At 41.2% G+C, this 18058-nt stretch overlaps 2 protein-coding genes across 3 annotated transcripts; both read right to left on the bottom strand.

Moving 5' to 3' along the window:
* Positions 1-730: 730 nt before the first annotated feature.
* LOC107376853 (arfaptin-1) lies at positions 731-12163 on the bottom strand. The gene is made up of 8 exons (XM_015946170.3): positions 11966-12163; positions 9162-9235; positions 8226-8319; positions 4466-4578; positions 4167-4388; positions 3818-3975; positions 3321-3495; positions 731-3219 (listed from the first exon to the last, which is right to left on the bottom strand). The coding sequence occupies exons 2-8, from the start codon at positions 9219-9221 to the stop codon at positions 3061-3063; spliced, it is 981 nt and encodes a 326-aa protein (XP_015801656.3). The 5' UTR covers positions 9222-9235; positions 11966-12163; the 3' UTR covers positions 731-3060.
* A 179-nt stretch (positions 12164-12342) lies between these two features.
* Positions 12343-17966, bottom strand: LOC107376858 (low affinity immunoglobulin gamma Fc region receptor III-A). Of its 2 annotated transcripts, XM_070548342.1 has the most exons (7): positions 17921-17966; positions 17297-17329; positions 17102-17223; positions 16903-17023; positions 15619-15855; positions 15125-15268; positions 12343-15029 (listed from the first exon to the last, which is right to left on the bottom strand). In XM_070548342.1, the coding sequence occupies exons 1-7, from the start codon at positions 17952-17954 to the stop codon at positions 14968-14970; spliced, it is 753 nt and encodes a 250-aa protein (XP_070404443.1). In that variant the 5' UTR covers positions 17955-17966; the 3' UTR covers positions 12343-14967. The 2 variants fall into 2 exon arrangements, with proteins under 2 accessions (XP_070404443.1, XP_070404442.1); XM_070548341.1 differs by having other exon boundaries at positions 16903-17223.
* Between the last annotated feature and the right edge of the window lie 92 nt (positions 17967-18058).

The raw sequence follows: 18058 nt of genomic DNA, 5'->3' as shown, positions 1-18058 counted from the left end.
TGCTAAGCCCTAGGCCCATTTTGAAGCCTATTCCTCGAAAAATGGTAAAAATGTTTTAGATAGCCTTGTAGTGCTAGGTTTGCTGATTAATTTGATAGGAATTATTACTATTTCTTCTGTAGTGTGAGGGCTGTTTTGGGCCTGTTAAGGAACTAACGTCACAGGGTCCCCCACCTGGGGATCCCTAGGGCTGAAGGGGTTAAAAGTGTATTAACAAGCTGCTGCACCCTTTCAAAATAAAATCCTGCCATGTCATTTTGAGGAGAAATGAGACAAACTCCAGATGTTCAAACCTGAAAGACCGTGTTTATTTTACTGTTAGAATGTATTTGTAAGTGTTTTTAAAAAACAATAAATCTTGAAAGGAAATTAGTTTAGGAACATGAAGTTACAGAAATCAGAGTCAAAGCAATCATTTCATTTGGAGTTTATTTTTCATCGTTTCTGTAAATGTTTCATTCAAAAATGTCAGAAATGTAATAAAATTGTCATTAAAAATCTCATCTAATAACTGTTGAACTTATCAATGATCGCTTTAAATCTGAGTAAACAGGTTTTTAAACATTTCTGGCAATGCTCCTTATTTTAACAACTGAAGGAGGTGAAAACCCAAACTGTGGAAAACACCTAAATAACATGAAGAGGAGTAAAACCTGAAAGTGAAGCTTAGAAGAGGAGGGAGTTAACCAGCAGGGTCAGAACTGCTGATACAAACCACAAACCCATGAAGTTGTTTCTTTAATAGAACACTTTATTAGGCAGGCTCACAAAGAGATTCATCAAGATTCAAACATTTATTTATTTGTAAACACTTTGGTCTTCACGTTGTCACATGACTTCAGACCCAAATGATGAAAATAAACATATTCACTCTGTTGGAGGAAAGAAGAAAGAGAAACCAAAATAGATCCCCGCATTTTCCACCTTAAATCCACCTAAAGATGTTCCTAGTGTCAAACAAACCAATAAACAATCCTAAACATATAAACATGTTTTCTTTTTAATGAGTTCTCCTCAAATCAGTAAAAAAAGGTCAAATAGCACAGTTGTTTACTCTTAAAATCTAAATCTCCCACTTGTCTTTAAAATCTGTGATAAAAATGAGAAATATTATCGTATTAAATTTAATAATATTGCTTTGTAAAAGAAAAAAAACAAATGCATAAATTGCGTTTGCATCACAAACTGAGTTTTATTAATTAAAATTTCATCTAAACTGTCAAAATTTCAGACTGTCACTGTAAAAAAAGACATCTTTATGTTTCCCTTTCAGCCATATGTGGTTTCAGATGGGAGTTTTAAATATAAACAAAAAAAAATACACGTTTTGGCGGATTTTATTGCACACAAGCAACCAGTTTTTCCATCTTTACTAATTAAATGTGAGGTAAACAGAAAATAAAAAATACATTCATGCATTTTAACAAAACAGAAAAGCTCCCCATGAGAAAATAAATGAAGCTTTGAGAACATTAGCACTTTAGAGCTAAGAAAGCTAAATAAGTCCCTATTGCTACTACTGAACAAAGCTTCTTTCTTTGGTCCAATAACACAAAAACCCCATTAAATTTAAATAAACTATTTTTACTAAATAAAAAAAATATTCCAAGGTTTTCCAAAGTCTAAACAACATTAATAATAATAATCTTTGCTCCCAAAGCGACAAAACTTTATCAAAACTAATAAAGTCCTGTAGCTTGACTGGTAGACTAGAAAACGTGAATAAAACTGCTGACTTAGGCCAATAAATAATTAGATATGGTGAAACTTTAACATCTCCACAGCAGGTTTAAACTTGACCAGTTTAACTTGTGAAACTGAAACGTACCAGAGAGACGTAGCTACAGCTAACTTTACGTCACCTACAAACACAGCTACATCATCAACGTACGGTGATAGTTTCTGCTTCGGTCTGTGGGTAAAGTTGGGTTCCTGCTTTTAAAACTTAAACTTTAATGGAAACAATTAAAAACAGGAAAGTATCCAAACTAAGAAAGTGCTTTTCTGTTATTTGATTAAAGATGTCAGAAATGCTGATTTTCCCGCCAAAAAAAAGATGAACTTTGAAGAAAACTAAAACTAGACCAAATAGAAGGATTTTAACCAACAGTTTTAAAATAAAAAAATGAATTATCAGCTGCAATAACTGCTAAACCTAGAACTTAGAAATAGAAACATTAGTGATGAAACGCTCTTTGGAGTTTTAACAACTCAGCAGATACGACGGTCAGCTAACGCTAAGAGTGTTTATTAGACCAAGTCTCTGGATCGCAGTAGGAAGTAACTGCACCTCCTCAGCATCAACCGTTAGCCTTTGGTCCTAAAAACCAGATCAGGTTCAGAACAAACCTTTAAGTTCGGCCATGACAGAGAATCACGCAGGTTCCTAACAAAAGCATCACTGGCACAAACCAACAGTTAGCCGGCTTTACCCAAACCGTTGCTTTAGAGATTCTGACTCTGTGGAGTTTGACTTTCAACCCAAACGATTCATTCATTCATCGTCTTCTGAGTCCTACTGGAGTGTTTTTGGTCCCTTTTAGCTTTTATAGTAAATTGTAAAAGAAACAGAAGACATATTGAAACACGAGCTTCTCCCCTCGGCTCTGAAGTTGTTTTTCCAGCCTGGAGGTGATTCAGTCTGAGTGTTTCTGACTGCAGCGCTCAAAGGAAAGCTTTGCGCCTCATAAAGGATTAGACGGATTTACTCCACAAACCCAGCAGAGAGGCCTGCCTTATGCACATTTGTTTGATTTTCCCTGATAAGTTAGTTATTCTCCTTATGGCCAACATTTAATAACTAACAAATATCGATTTAGAATAACTTTAGATGAGTTTTAACAACTCGGACCATTTCCTGGTCTCTCCAGACCTAAATGAGTTATCCCACCGATCCCACTCCTTATCCTAAACAAATTACTTCCATCGACTCCCTGCTTCTGCAGCCTAAAGCCACCTGCTTCCTTCCAACAGAGGAAGGAAACCTAAAAAATATCTAAATCGTTCCCACGGCTACCAGTTTGACCAATCTACGGTCCCGGTCTCTTTAAGCTGCTATGGTCAACTGTCCTCCAGCCAGGAGGGGGCACCATCCACACTGGAGACATCCAGCTTTTCCACCGCCTGTCGCATGTTCTGCTCCAGGAAGCTGTGGCAGGAGAAGCAGTGTGCAGCAATAGCGCTGTGTAGCAGAATCAGCTTGTTGTGGAGAACCTTCACCTGCAGGGACACAACAAAGGACCAGGAGGTTTCTAACTGGTAAGTCTAACTGGGATGTGGAACGGCTCCAGTTACACCAGGTCAGTCGCAATCTGTCTCACCCTGTTTTCCTCTAGCAGCTTGATCTTTACGGACAGATCATCTCGGACATTCTGGTACCGTTCCTTCTGACCCTGGAAGGTCTTCTGAGCCTGTTCCAGTTTCGGCAGGGTAATGGCGTCCCGCGGGCCCATGTTCAGCTCCTCCAGGTCCACCCGGTACGCGTCATACTCAACCCTGCAGGTGAGGGGTGGGCAGGAAGTCATTCACGTTTAGTTATGGTTACAATTATCAATTATGACTACATTTCCCAGAATGCCCTTCTGTATCCATTCATTTGGCTTTTTCCAGCTAAGAGGTTTGATTCCAGGCCACGTAGGGTGACATGGCAAAGTGCCTTTGAGCAAGACGCTGATCCCTAAAAGTGCTAGGGGACAGCTGACCCTCCCTCTGTGTGTGTGTGTGTGTGTGTGTGTGTGTGTGTGTGTGTGTGTGTGTGTGTGTGTGTGTGTGTGTGTGTGTGTGTGTGTGTGTGTGTGTGTGTGTGTGTCCCACTCACCTGGAGGTCTCGTACTGCTTGGCGTTGATCATGGTGTCCTCGATGGTTTTGTTCACCAGAGTGTTCATATCAGCCGTGAAGGCATTGAACGCTCCCGCTAGAGTCTCGCCGCTCTTGGACAGAAACTTCTGAGCCTCGGCGTTCAAACTGAACTCCACCTGATGTTTGAGCACAAGCAGCTGCCTCAGGTCCACAGAGTGCACACATGAATGCACAAATAACAAAACGAGTCTCCGTTGGACAAAAAAAAAGCAGAATCTACTCAATATTTTTAAAATTATGTCCCACTCATTTTTCTAAGGGGTTAATTTTTCCTGATACCGCCAGAGGGCGCTCTGTCCTGACTCACATGGAGGTTCTGCGACTTGACGCTGAGCTCGGTGAAGACGTCACCCAGAGACTTCTGAGTGACCGTGAACTGAGCGAGCTGATTGGCTAGCGTCTGGGTCAGCTTGGTCATGTGATCGTATCGCTGTCGATCATCTTTGAGCAGCTCGAGTCGCGGCTCCAGTTCCAGATCAACGGTCCGGGATCCCCGGCCGAGCCGCTCTGCCAGAGCCTGGCGGGTACACTACGTAGAGCGACGGAACAGCTGATCAGACAGATGTTTACCGTTTACACATCTGGAATCAGACAGGCTCCGCCCACCTTATATTTGCTGACGCTCCACTTGCGGACTCTGTCCAGCTTCTCGCTGGCCGGGTTCTTGTTGGTGCCTTCGACGACAACAGTTCCACCTTTCTGTGGGGTCACCGTGAACTCTAGAGGTCAAAGGTCAGAACTTTTTTTTTATCACTTTCTGATTTAAATCACCAAACTTGAATCACCAAACTTCCAAATCAGTTGTTATGTCACTAACATTTAAAGAGTTAAAGTTCTAAATAACCTTTAGCTTCACAAAAGCTGTTTTTGCAGGACCATAGCATCTGCAAAACGGCATTTGCCGAGGCTCCCTGGGGAGGATAAAGGTTGTTTATAAGATCAGACCATAGTCTTGGGCGGTATACCGGTTCATACCAAAAACCGGTGTTTATTTTGGTTATGATATGAATTTTTCACATACCGCTATACCGGTGAATAGCCTAAACAACATACAGAATGTTCATAGTAGGAAAGTGTTTCAGCGGGGACTCGTTTCACTGCTACACACAAACACCACAGCGTGGTGAAACCAAGAATGGCGGCTGGCGGGAGCTGTCACAGCGACATCGAAACTTCGAACGCAGAAGAACTTATTCCAAAATGACAAGCCACGTCTGTTGTTTGGAGGTATTTCGGGTTTAAAAGTTCGGACGTGGAGCAAACAACTATTATATGCAAATGCTGTCGAGCAACGGTGGTAGCCGGCGGCGGTAAAACCAGCAACTTGCTTCATCACCTCAGCCGAAAACACGTCTTGGATTACCAAGCATGTCAAGCTTCGATCTGCACCCTCCACCTCCGAGGCTAAAACGGCTAGTAGCAGTCAGAGTCCATTAAAGACGCGTTCACTAAAGGGACTGTATATAAAAAAAGCAAGCGGTGGGTCGAGATAACCAACGCAATAACGTTGGATGTTAAATCATAAAGATGGTTAACTGCACAGATTATATGCAAAATGTGTTCAGTAAAAATAGTTTATTTTGACTGCAATATTTTATCTTTCTAGTTGTTTTTTCTTAACTGCTTTCTTTTGACAAGGGTACTTTGAGGGGGTTTCTGCATTGACCTACCTGTGACTGGACATGGAAAAACTGGTACTCTGCACATGAAGGTAAAACGGGCTATTAAAAGCCAATCTAGTGCAGCAATTATTTTCTTATAAAAATAATCTGGGTAATCACAGCCTTGAGAAAAAACCCGTCAAATACCGTAAAACCGATGTAATTTTAAAAAATACCGTGATATGACATTTTTGCCATACCGCCCAGGCCTATCAGACCGTGGCGGTAATGTGGTGCAATCGTGATAATTTTACAAAAGATTAGATGATGGCGGCATAAAGGGGGTATGGGGGCGGTCTCTGCGCTGCCGCAGACTTCCGTTTATCTTGGACATAACTTGCTTTCTATTGCGGTTGAAGCCGTGATCGTTACTTCTTTTTTTTTAACAAGCAGCTCCTAAAGGTGTCTGTCCCCATCAGTCCCTGTGCAGTCTCTGGTGATCTGAGCTTCAGCTCTAACAGAGACGCTCACGGAGCGCTGCGGCGCTCCAGTTTGCCATCTCAGCTGATTTTGTTCAAAAAGCAAACCTTATTTCCTGGGTTTACTTTCATTTTCAATAAATTTGCCAGCCTGAGTTCAGAAAGAACTCCCCACATCATCATGACATCTGCCTCTGTTGCGCCAGGGCGCATACGACAGACCATTACCGCAACATTACTACCAAGCGAGGCGGAACAAATGCCGCAAAATTTGCGCAACGCCATGCCGGCATGGCGCGTTTATGGACATACCATTGCGGTAATATTACGCCAGTTTGCCGGCATGGTGTGTCTTGTAACGGAGGCTAAAGAGGAACAAGAGTTTACGTCTCTACGGGTTTTTACATCCAAGTATGTTGTTGTTGTTTACAAGCAGCTAAATGTAGCATCCCAGGTCCAGCAGTAACTATGTAATGGTTCTGTGTGTCTGATCTTAGCTGCACTCAAAGACTAGCCATTAGCACATCCGTCCTGAATATCAAAATCTCCATTTCTCAGAGCAGAGGCTGTTCAGAAAGTTATGAATAAAATAGTTTTCAAACTTTTACACAGAATTATATTTTAAAATATCTTTGAAAAAAGCATTTCAAGAAAATTTAAAAGTCTAATCCTTTAAATAACACTGCGACGTCACGAAATGGACTGATTTTAATGATCCCACAGGTCATATGCAGCCAGAGCAAATAACCCTGGCTACTACACGTCCTGCTGTGTCTTCTCTTGTCAGGAGTCTGCACAACTCAGCATTTTAATCAGATGACTTCATCAGCTGAGCGCAGCTTCATCAGATAATAAAGATGAACAGTAGCATTGCTTTCCCCAAGGTTCCTCACAAGAGAACTGTTTTAGATAAATCTTTATTCCCAGAAGAAGATTTCATAATTAAAGTAATCATTTTATAATTCAAAATAATCATTGAAGAAAGAAGATTTTATGATTAAAAATCATTACATACTGCCGTGTATAATTAAGCAATGAAATGTTCATGAATCTGTATTCAATGATGGTTTAGTAGTGTTTACAGGACGAGGTCATCATTACACCAGACAAGAAGGTTAAAATTAAGAATGCATGACACATAACTAACCTTGTCCCTAGACTCAGAGACTCTGCGTCTCAGAGCGTGTGTTTCTGAGATTGTTGGTAAGTTTGGTAATAGATAAACGCGGTTATATAAACCAGCCGCTCTGCTTTCTTGGCAGTCGGGAGAGAAAGCTGGAGACTGGCCATCTCTTAGCAGATCTCTAGCTCAGAAAGATTTTGACACGCTGTCAAAACCTTAAAGCTTTTTGCACCTGAGAACAACAAGATAGTTTTCCTGTAGAACAAAGCTGATTTTGCAAAACTCCTCCAGAGTTGATTTTAAGACGCTTGGTTTCATTCATCTATCGCTGTGACCCGGAGGCATCTGAGGACTGATTTGGTCGCATCGAGGTTTCTCTACGAACCAGGTGCAGTGGGGTCGTCGGCTCCTGGACATCTCGGATCCAATCGGGGTCTCCAAATGGGTGAGGTAGACACAACGAGATAGCGTCTGCATGTGGTTCTGATAATAACAGCTTATAGCTTATCTGCTAACCAAATTATTTTATATCCAGAACGCACCTCACTGAAGATACGGAGATTCTGATTCATCATCTCATATCCACACAGTTTTCAGACACCCATCTTTTAGTTCCATCCACTCACAGGATAATAGTTTAAACTATTCATCAAAGTCTTAATTGTTTGTAAAATAAATTCTTATTTGTTTGCAAACACTGATAAACGAAGTGTGAACGGTCCCTTAATAATTAAAAGAATCTTAGAACCTTCTAATTAATCATCCTAGATTAATTTTAATATTATAATATATAGTATATAATATAATATAGTATTACAGCTATTGGTCACAAGTAATGAGAATAGAAATAAATAGCTTTTAAAGCTATTTATTTTGCCCACATTACTCTACTATTTTCCATTACAACACAAAAACTTATTTTTGAATGTTTTAAAATAAGAAATCAAACTGACTAAAATCTGAACTTTTATGAATTATACAACAACTTTAAGGATTCTGTGAGAAATTCTACATTTTTACTTTAGAGACGTTCATTTTAGACATTCTGACATTCTTTAGTGAATCCAGCATCTGTAAATATTCTGAGTTTCATCCTCAACCAGAGGGATAGTTGAGCCAAATCTTCAAACATTAATAATACATGTCCGCCGTGTGAACTTTACCTTTGCTCTGGTCCGTTTCCGTGGCGACCGGTGATGTGGCACCAGGCGAACAGGCGGAAACATCCTTGCTGGCGTTACGGTCGCAGTTTGTTTCCTGAACAGAGAAATGTTGCGAGTAAGCGGATGAAGCCCTGAAATCGCAGCTGCACCTTCTGACCGACTTGATGGAGGACCTGTCGGAGACGACCCAACTACTACCCCCCAGGAGGGAGGAGAGATTTGTACACCAGTAGCAGCACCCAGAGCTTCCAGTAACCCCAGTGGAGCCACATTTAACGGGGTTGAGCTCTGGTTTTGTCACCAGCAGCCTGTCAGACACACAGTCTGGTCTTTTTTCTAAATATCAATCAAATATGATCTCAGCTCAAGCTAGAAGAGATCAGAGCTGACAACTCACGTTTCCTGCTGCTCCTGAATGCACCATAAGCTGAGCAAAAACAAAAAGGTCAGGGGTCACGGTGACCTGAGGAAGGATCACAGTGGGAACTGGAACTGGAGTTTATTACAGCCAATCAGGACCTGGATGGAAATAACTGTATGGTTGCCGTAGTAACAGTGGCTCCCTGATGCTGTTGGCAGACGGTCAGAGGTCACTTGAAAAACTGGTAAGAGTCACCTGAGATCCTGAACATGTCCTTCTGCAAACGCAAGCAGAGCCTGGACATTTATGGTGTGCGTGTGTGCGTGCGTGCGTGTGTGTGTGTGTGTGTGTGTGTGTGTGTGTGTGTGTGCGCTCGCTCATCTGCAGAGGAAGTCAGATATCTGATGAGCTAAACAGCAGAGACACGTTTTAGTGTGAAATCAGACGCGGAGACAAACATCAGTGTGATTTCTTACATTTATGAGACATCTGATAACGTGTTCTAATCTTCAGCAGTTTAATGGTAATCTGATTAAATAAATCTGAGCATGGAGGACTGGATCCTGTGGTCTGACCTGAGGAGGCGTCGTCTCCTCGGCCACGCAGTCGTCTTCTTTCTGCTGCGCCGCCTCCATCTCCTCCTCTAAACCTGGAGCCAAATTACAGCAGAGACCATTAGACACATGACAGACATGTTAACATAAAGCAGGTGTGTTTACTTGGACGGGTGGACTCAACCGACACCAACAAAACTCTCATGAGACTTTAAAAATAAACATGGTTTTATTTTTATAGTAAACTGAAGGAATCAGAAAGTTTGAAGATTCATTAATGAACCCAGAAATCAGTTTTACTTCATTTTTATGCGATTTTTCACATTCAGATTAAACCTGCTGAGGTTTTATTTCACTTTTACTGGGTTAATCTACCAGATCTGTGCTGGTAAAGGCGAGTCCAAGTGGCTCCAGTTTGTCTTTTTAAATCAAAGTTTTAGTTTTTAATGTCATTTAACTTAATTTTTATGTCACAGGGTATCTGCAGGTTTAAGGGAGCCAAATTTAAGACTTTTTAAGACCTTTTTTAAGGCCACTTTGACCAAATTTAAGCTATTTTTAAAATTAAATTTAAGCTATAATTTCCAGCTATTGCCTGGAATCGGTGCTAACCACATCGCGAACGTGGGATTACCCGTCCAGTTACCATTAAACTTCCCCATGGTGCAAGCTCCCACTAGCTTAACCAGCTAATGTGCTCATCTCAAAACAGCCCCCTTTCACAACCAACTGAATGTGTACGGTTCCGCTTACGGCAACATCGTACACAAAAAATGCTGAACACTAACTAGAAATTCACGAAAATTTCATAGAAATAAAATAATCTTGTTTATTGGGTCTTTGGTAATTTAAGACCTTTGGAAACTGGATTTAAGGATTATTTGTAATTTTTAAGGATTTTTAAGGCCTTAAATTTTGAAAATCAAATTTAAGACTTTTTAAGACTTTTTAAGGACCCGCGGCTACCCTGTGTTAGATTTAATGCATGTTGTTTAACGGGTACATTTGAAAAGTAATCTCTGTGTTTGTGGGGATCTTTGTCTCGTTTCTCTAAAAGATATCAATTAAATAGTAAAATAAAAAATTCCCTAAAATCATCATCAGAAAAAACAACATCTGGCTTTGAAACTTGAAACAAACTCAGGAAAAAACACCAGATTTCTTTCATTTTTGAATGAAAAAAAAATTTGTTTGTGTTGCTTCCAGAATTTTTGTTGTTGTTGTTGGACTTTAGTCCCCTCCTCCCTCCCGTTGGAGTCGCTGACATTATTCATTATATTTATAACATTTCTGAGTCAAAATAAGTAAAAGACAGACTCTAAGTGCTGCAGCGGGTCTCCATCTAGAGGTCATAAACACACACAGCAGCCACCCCTAAAGAGCCCTTAACCTCATAATCACTGGTCACATTAACCAGCAGTCATGACTAAAGCTGCTGAGGTAACGTCTGTAAAACTTTATTAACTCCGAAGTTCAGACGCTCGACGCCTTTGGCCTCCTGGAGGATCCTCCTCCGCTCTGCTGCTGCTTTATCTCACAGAGAATAGGAAAGTGTCAAAGTTCAGAGGTGATCAGTTAGCTTCTGTCTGACATGAAGGGAGAAGTCTGACTTCCTCGCAGAAGCAGAACGCAGCACCATTGTGTTTTTGTTTAAAACAACTACACAACTAGGTTCATTATTGACACTTTTAAGGCACATTTTTGACTAAAACACACAAAAACATAACCCAGATGAAATTTTAGCCCCATATTGATGAAGTTTTTCTGATGTTTGTGGAGTTTTAGTTGAATTTTATACAGAAAATAAAAGACAAACAGATAATAAGTGACTTTTTTTACTTAATAATTCCTCATTTCTGCTTTTGTTTGACATCCTTCATTTTAGGGAAAGCAACGATGGTTTAAATAAACTATAAGCTGCGTAAAGACCCAGACGGCCTTTTTAAATCGGTTTTCTATCTGATTTTCTCCTATTTCATGTTAGTTTTTCCTTCCAAACATACTTGTTAACCTCCAGCCTTGATCATGACAACAACAGGCTCCATAACTCAAGGGATGAGCCAGATGTAGCTTCTTCGTCAGCAGAAATCACAAAAACACAATTTAGTTCCACTTTTTTTACATGAATCCCCCCAAAATACAGTTTGACAGAGAAAACTGGGTTCAAGTACAAACTAGTCAGTCAATAACCAAAATCCACAGATCAGAGAGACTAAATTACAGATAATTAGATGAAACACGCGTCACTAGAGACGGCTTTTGTCGTAGATGTAGTCACTTTGATGTTTAGTACACACAGGTTATTTCTGACTGCCTTTATGAAGCTGGAGGTGAACACTACCAGAACATTTTAGCGGTTTTTGTACATGGAGACACTTTAAATCGAACTGATCAGGCCTAAAGCAGACTGCATAACTGAAGGGATGAGTCAGAACATCAGGAGCACTGATGACCTGGTTATTGTTACACCTTCATGTTTTTATTGATACCAGACAGGATTTATTCTCAGTTTAAAGTTTTTATTCATAAAAAAGCAGAATTTATCTCCTTTTCAGCACCAAGCCGTGAGCTAAACCTGCAACTAACTCCACCTGATAATAAACAGTTATGTCCTGTTCTCCAGTAGCTTCATGGAGGTCAGGACTAGTTAGAGTTGGTAACTAGTTGTGTGTTGGGGACTCTCCACATACACCTGAGCAGGTAAAACCCGTTCCAACACCTGAAGCTTATCCGGTTAGGTCGTTTAAAGATGATTTCCTCTTCAGGGAAAAGGAGAAATCTGCTCACAAACACACCGAACCGAAGTTTTCAGACACTGTTTTTACCTTTCTGTGGTTAAACGGCTCCTTTTCTTTCTTCCGCTTCTCCTCTTCCTCCTTCTGCCTGCCTTTCCTCCTGCTCCGTTAACTCCTCATGCCTGAAACTTACAACCAGGCTGCTTTAAAAACTTCTAAAGAACTAAACTAAAGTAGGAAAAAGTCAAACACAACCGGAAGTGTTTTCTGGGCGGTTGGTGGATGCTCGGAGTTACCTCCTGCGCTCACCGGAGGGGCGGTGACACCCAGCGGTCCAGGATCAAAGTTCTGCGCTAGATCAGCACGTCACCGCGTTAAAACCATATATATATATATATATATATATATATATATATATATATATATATATATATATATATATATATATATATATATATACATGGACATACATTGAAGAATAGTTGAAATTGAAGAATATGGAAGCTCATTTGTCCTACTAAAATAAAAGATCACATGATACGTGTTTCAGTTTGAAAGTCATGATTTTGAATTTAAAAAGACGAGTCATTAAATCATATTAGTCTGATGACAAAATGCTGAGTCAGCATTTAAATTATAGTAAGTCTGTCTGTTCCTGGTTCCCTACTTCATGTTTGTTTATTTGTACTATGACAGAGGTGTGACCAAGTCACTGCTTTGCAAGTCGCAAGTAAGTCACAAGTCTTTCCAGTCAAGTCCATGTCAATGACAACCAAGTCCAAGTCAAGTCCAAGTCCTTTGAATTTTCAAGTCATTATCAAGTCATCTGTCCAACTTCCATTTAATGACAATGATAATAAATAAATCGCAGAAATAAAGCTTCATAAAGCTTCATTTATTTGCTCAAACAAGCAGAAAGTGCCACTGAAATGGATTATAAACAAAGTGCTGCTGCATTTAACAGAACAAGATCAAACCCAGAACGAAGAATGATTCATGATTTTTGTCCATGTCGGGCCACTTTTGCGCTAAAATATCAAATATGCTCAAGTCATCATCAAGTCAACAGATGCAAGTTGATTCAAGTTGCAAGTCATTGGCGTTCAAGTCAGAGTCAAGTCATAAGTCTTTATAGATTTTATCAAGTCAAGTCAGAAGTCATTGAAATAATGACTCAAGTCTGACTCGAGTCAAAGTCATGTGACTCGAGTCCACACCTCTGAGTAATAAGGGTTTGAATTGCACACGGTCTTCTGGGGGCGCCCAGGAGCAGGGAGGTGTGTGGTTTGATCGATACACCTGTAGTAACTGGAACATTTTTCAGGCTCCCCCTGCATCTGTCAGTTGGGGGCTTCTGGGGGACTCCATCACCCCCTCGAGGAGCCAGGCTCCCCTTAGCTCCCTTGTAATTCGAGCTCTTCTAGTAATTGTGTTTTTTTTATATTTTTAGTCTGCCGTTTGTAGCTGTTTTCACACCTCTGTAGAGCCAGGAGCTAAAAGAACATGGGGTAGATTTTCTCTGAAGTGTAAACGATGTTTCCTGTCAAACAGGAAGGCGAGTGAATGCTCTGATCTTCATGCCGCTGTCCGAAAGGGAGGAAGGAGACACGAACTGTTGCTTTTATCACCTGCCTGTAAACATCACCTATAACAAGAAACCATTGATTCAAATTCACGTAAAACTGGTTCACCACTTCCCTCTTTCACGACAGATATTACAATGATGGTGCATTTAGGTGCTCAAGAGAAACAGAATTTTCAGTTTTAAAAAAGGTTTAACAAGACTGAACGGAGTAGGTAGGTTTGGCTAATTCGTGTCTAAATTCATTTTTTAATTGTTTGATTAACCAAACGGGAATGACGACTTAGTTAAAGCTGCTGGGACCTGTAGATTTAACACTGCAAATAGTTAGCTACCAGCACTCGTAGACCTGATCGCTACTAGACCTGTGGACTTAATAAAGCCCTTAAATGGAACCTGTCTGACAACAAGAAGCAGGCTAAAAGATCTCAAAAAGCAACACATCCAGCCTCGTTCAGCCTAAAAAGCTTAATGATGATTAGACTAATCAGAACATTTCTGAGGAACTTTTTGGAGGTTTTGACTATGTTAAATATTATTTTCTCACTAAAACAGGATCCCTGTCCGGTGTTCCTGAAGAAGAGTTTAATCTGCAGAACTGAACTGGATTTTACCCTTAGGATGTCCCTCATTACTATGTAATCATTGAGTGGGTCACAGGGGGAATCTCTGACTTCTCAAAGTGGAAACCAATGCGGAAGTGACACACGTGCAGTTCCACCCTCCTCCACTAGGGGCTGGCTCCAGAAAGGAGCAAGTTCTCATTGACTCCCATGTTAAAAATTGCAACTTCACAGCAGAAATGAATATCCTTCCAGCACTTAAAGCTTATGAATAATTAGGGGCATGTCCATTTGATTGACAAGTAACAGATGAGCAATTGGCGCTAGCGGCTTGCCTCCTGCTTCACCTAGGAAAGGTCTCAGCCTCGGCCTCACGTTAAAACTGTTACAGCCCAGAAGGCAGACGATAGCAGAGTAACTCAACCACGATCTTCTTCTGGCTAAAAACACCCACTAATCTCTGTTAGCTTCAGTTAGCTCAGTTAGCTCGTAGCTACATGCAGTTTAGAGTTTGATGGGTGTCAGTCATCTGCCCCCACCCTCACAGCCTCGCTTTTCTTTTATTTTCCAGAAGTGAGGAGCCGCATAACACGGTTAAGATGGTGGTGGTGGGAACATTGTTATGTAAAAGCCCAAAATAATGGCTGTTTAAGCCAGCTTTTACAGATTTTTGGTGCATCGCCACCATCTGGACTCATAGGAAAACAGACCAAGTGTTTGATGGATGGCTTTAGCCACTCACACCAAACATGAAAATCCAGACTGGTCTTGTATAACACCCCCACACTTCCTGTGTCTTCGTCTCCACGGACAGAACAAAGGACCGACGACCTGGTGATAAACACGAGTTCAGCTGCAGTTCAAAGGCAGCACATGTCAAAGTATTTATTATGTTATTTAAACCAGACATCAAAAACATTAAGTGTATATAAGTAACATAGTATTTGTTAAGTAATTATCTGCATGGTGACTTTGCGGCGTGCTCCTCTGGCCCAGCTGGCCTGCAGCGCTGCAAAGAGGAGAAACAGCACAACAATGTGGTTTTGTGATTAAGGAGCAGTGACAGCAGGGCTAACACTAATGAGTGTGTTTACATGAGCTCACCTCTCCGCTCGCTCCTCCTGTCCTGGTAGATGAGTCCCAGGATGATGGTGGACAGCAGGTAAGGAGCTCCAACTATCAGGAGACGTACCAGCGTGAAGACGGACAGCAGAGGAGCCGATTGCTCCTGGTGAGGAGGTGAAAGGGCTGCAAAGCAAAAGGATCCATGTTTGTGGTAATCCGAGATGCTTCGACCCTAACCCTCAGCTTCTACTGATCTGATTCATAACCTCAGAGACTAGATTTGTTCTTTCTCAGGTGTCAGATCCTCTGGTTTATTAGTTCGTCTGTTTCTGTAGCAGCAACAGAAACAGGTCAAAGTCCAGGATGTTTAGATTTTTTAATTTTTACCAACCACAGCCCAGCCACGAGTGGGCAAACCCAAACGGTCTGCTTTCCGTTGAGCGTTTCGCTTTTAATGAGTGTGAAGAGTGACGTTTTTATCTGACAGTGATTAGCCTGTTCCTCTAAAAGCAGAATGTAACCTCTTTGCTCACCTCTGACGGTCAGCCAGCTCTCTGGGGACTCTCCCGACCTGCGGACCTTACACCTGTACCGCCCCTGGTCGGACACAGAGACATCAAGGAGAGTCATGCTTCCTTCGATGCCGTTGTTGATAAGGACGTCATTTTTGTAGAACTCTGTCATGCCAGGACTTTTACTTCTGCAGATCAGAGTCGCGCTGTCTCCTTCTGTCACTGGAACCGCCGGACTCTCCAGGATCACAGAACCGGCTGAACAAAAGAGTCGTGTTTAAACCGTAAACAGAACGAGCTTGATATCAATTCAAGTTTATTTATATAGCACCAAATCACAACAAGACTTTACATAGTAAACATTCCAGTGCAGGTCAGTTCATGAAGCCAATCAGTAAAAAATTTTCTACACAAGGAATCCAGCAAATTGCATCAAGTCACTGACTAGCGTCAATGTCTTTTGAGCAATCCTCATACTAAGCAAGCATTTAGCGATAGTGGAGAGGAAATCTCCCTTTTAACAGGAAGTAACCTCCAGAGGATCCTGGCTCAGTGTAAGCAGCCATCCTCCACGACTCACTGGGAATGGATATTCTGCTGAATGATCGAGGACCAAACATGGTTCCCTGAGGAACTATCAGACTCATGATCTCCCTTTAGCTTGTTAAGGTTGGTTTATGCTTGACGCGTCCGCGAGGTCCGCACGGCTCCGCGCGGAAAAGTTGCGTCATTTTGCGTCATTTTAACAACCACGCCCCTCCACCACGCCTCCGCACGGCCCAGAATTTCCGCAACGCGCACCTCGGAAAATTTCTAACCACGCGGACGGACGGACGCGGAAAAACATGGCGGACCAGCAAGAACTAGTATGGCAGAGGTTTGTAAATACAGACATTTGTATGATTCAGCTCTCAGAGATCACCGTGATCAACATGTTGTTAATAATTCTTGGAGAGAAATAGCTCGCACTGTCGGAAAAGACGAGGACGCTGTTAAAAATGCTGAAATGCCATGTTGTAAACAGTCATTTCTACTTCTACTATGGTGTAGTGTTGGATGCATGCCGTAGAGCTCCATGCTGCCCCCTACAGTTTGGGAGAATATTGGCTCACCGCAGAGACGAGCCGCACGAACCATAAACGCTGCGAGTTGTGAAGCGCGTTCCATCCGCGAGCCGCATCACCGCGCGGAAAGTGAATGCGTCAAGCATAAACCAAGCTTCAGCATCTTTATTTTGTACATGTCTTTGTAATTAGGACTGAGTAGATTCTGTGAGCTGGTTTGATCCAGTAAAGGAGTTCATACTTGTTATATTGATGATGATGTCGCTGCTGTTGGCTCCTAGTCCAGTTTCACACCAGTACGTGCCGCTGTGTGTTTCTGGGAAGGCAGCGGAGACGCAGAGCGGGGTCATGTGTTGGTGCACCTGAGGAGAAATGTAGATTACAAACACACTGACCATAAAACCGCTCAGAATCAGCGATGAGACTGGCTCTGAGCACACCTTTCCATCCCTCCTCCTCTGTATTACTCTCCATCCATCCATGTCCTTCTCGCCCTCACAGCTCACACAAAAATGATCGTATTTGAAGAACTGGAGTTGTCTGGGAGAAACCGACACGAAGACTAGAGGAGAAACAAAGCAGGATTTTAATGTACCAGAATGAGTTAACTTTATACCTGCTGACAGTGATCCTACCTGCTGCTTCATCGCCATCCATCAGCATCAGCACTGAACCAGACAAGAACACAATATAGGTTAGAAAGAAAACATCTGAGTTTATCTCCTTCTTTAAAAGAAGCTGAAAACCCGAAGGATAATCATTAATTATTATTTCTAATTTACCCTAAAAATTCTTATGTTTATTATTCATCCTATTTTTCACATGCTTCACTTATATGTTTGAATCCTTCCATCAGAGTAAATTCCTTGTGACGTGAGACTCACTTACTTGGCAATAAAACATGACTCTGATTCTGATTCCATAATTAGGACAAAACCTGTATAAAACTACCATCTGGGACCAGTTCAGGTGGCTAAAGCAAGGGTTAGAGGCATATTTAATGAGATTATTATTAGGTCATTCTCAAGATGTTTCATGTAAAAACTATTTTTAACTGGTGTAACTTTACACAACAGATTTTCTCTTGCTGTTATTTGAATATTAAAACATTTTATTTAATCACATATTAATACAATAAACAACCAAATCTTCTAAAATGAAATAGAAAATGTGTTAATTTCATAGTATTTTACACTTTTTCTGTTATTACATGACTGTAAAGTGCATTAAACATTAAAATAGGATAAAAAGTCACTCACAGAGCAAGAACCCGAGAGCTGCTGCCTTCAACATCCTGTCGGTGTCTGTCACTGCTGCTGACTGATGCAAAGCAGCGGAAACATCTAAGAAAAATTATCCTACCTTAAAATATTAATAGTTGAACAAACTTCAGAATC

The sequence above is a fragment of the Nothobranchius furzeri genome, chromosome 2, assembly GCF_043380555.1.
Source record: "Nothobranchius furzeri strain GRZ-AD chromosome 2, NfurGRZ-RIMD1, whole genome shotgun sequence".
Classification (NCBI taxonomy): Eukaryota; Metazoa; Chordata; class Actinopteri; order Cyprinodontiformes; family Nothobranchiidae; genus Nothobranchius; species Nothobranchius furzeri.
The sequence above is the reverse complement of the archived record's forward strand: the minus strand, read 5'-3'. Positions and strand labels throughout refer to the sequence as shown.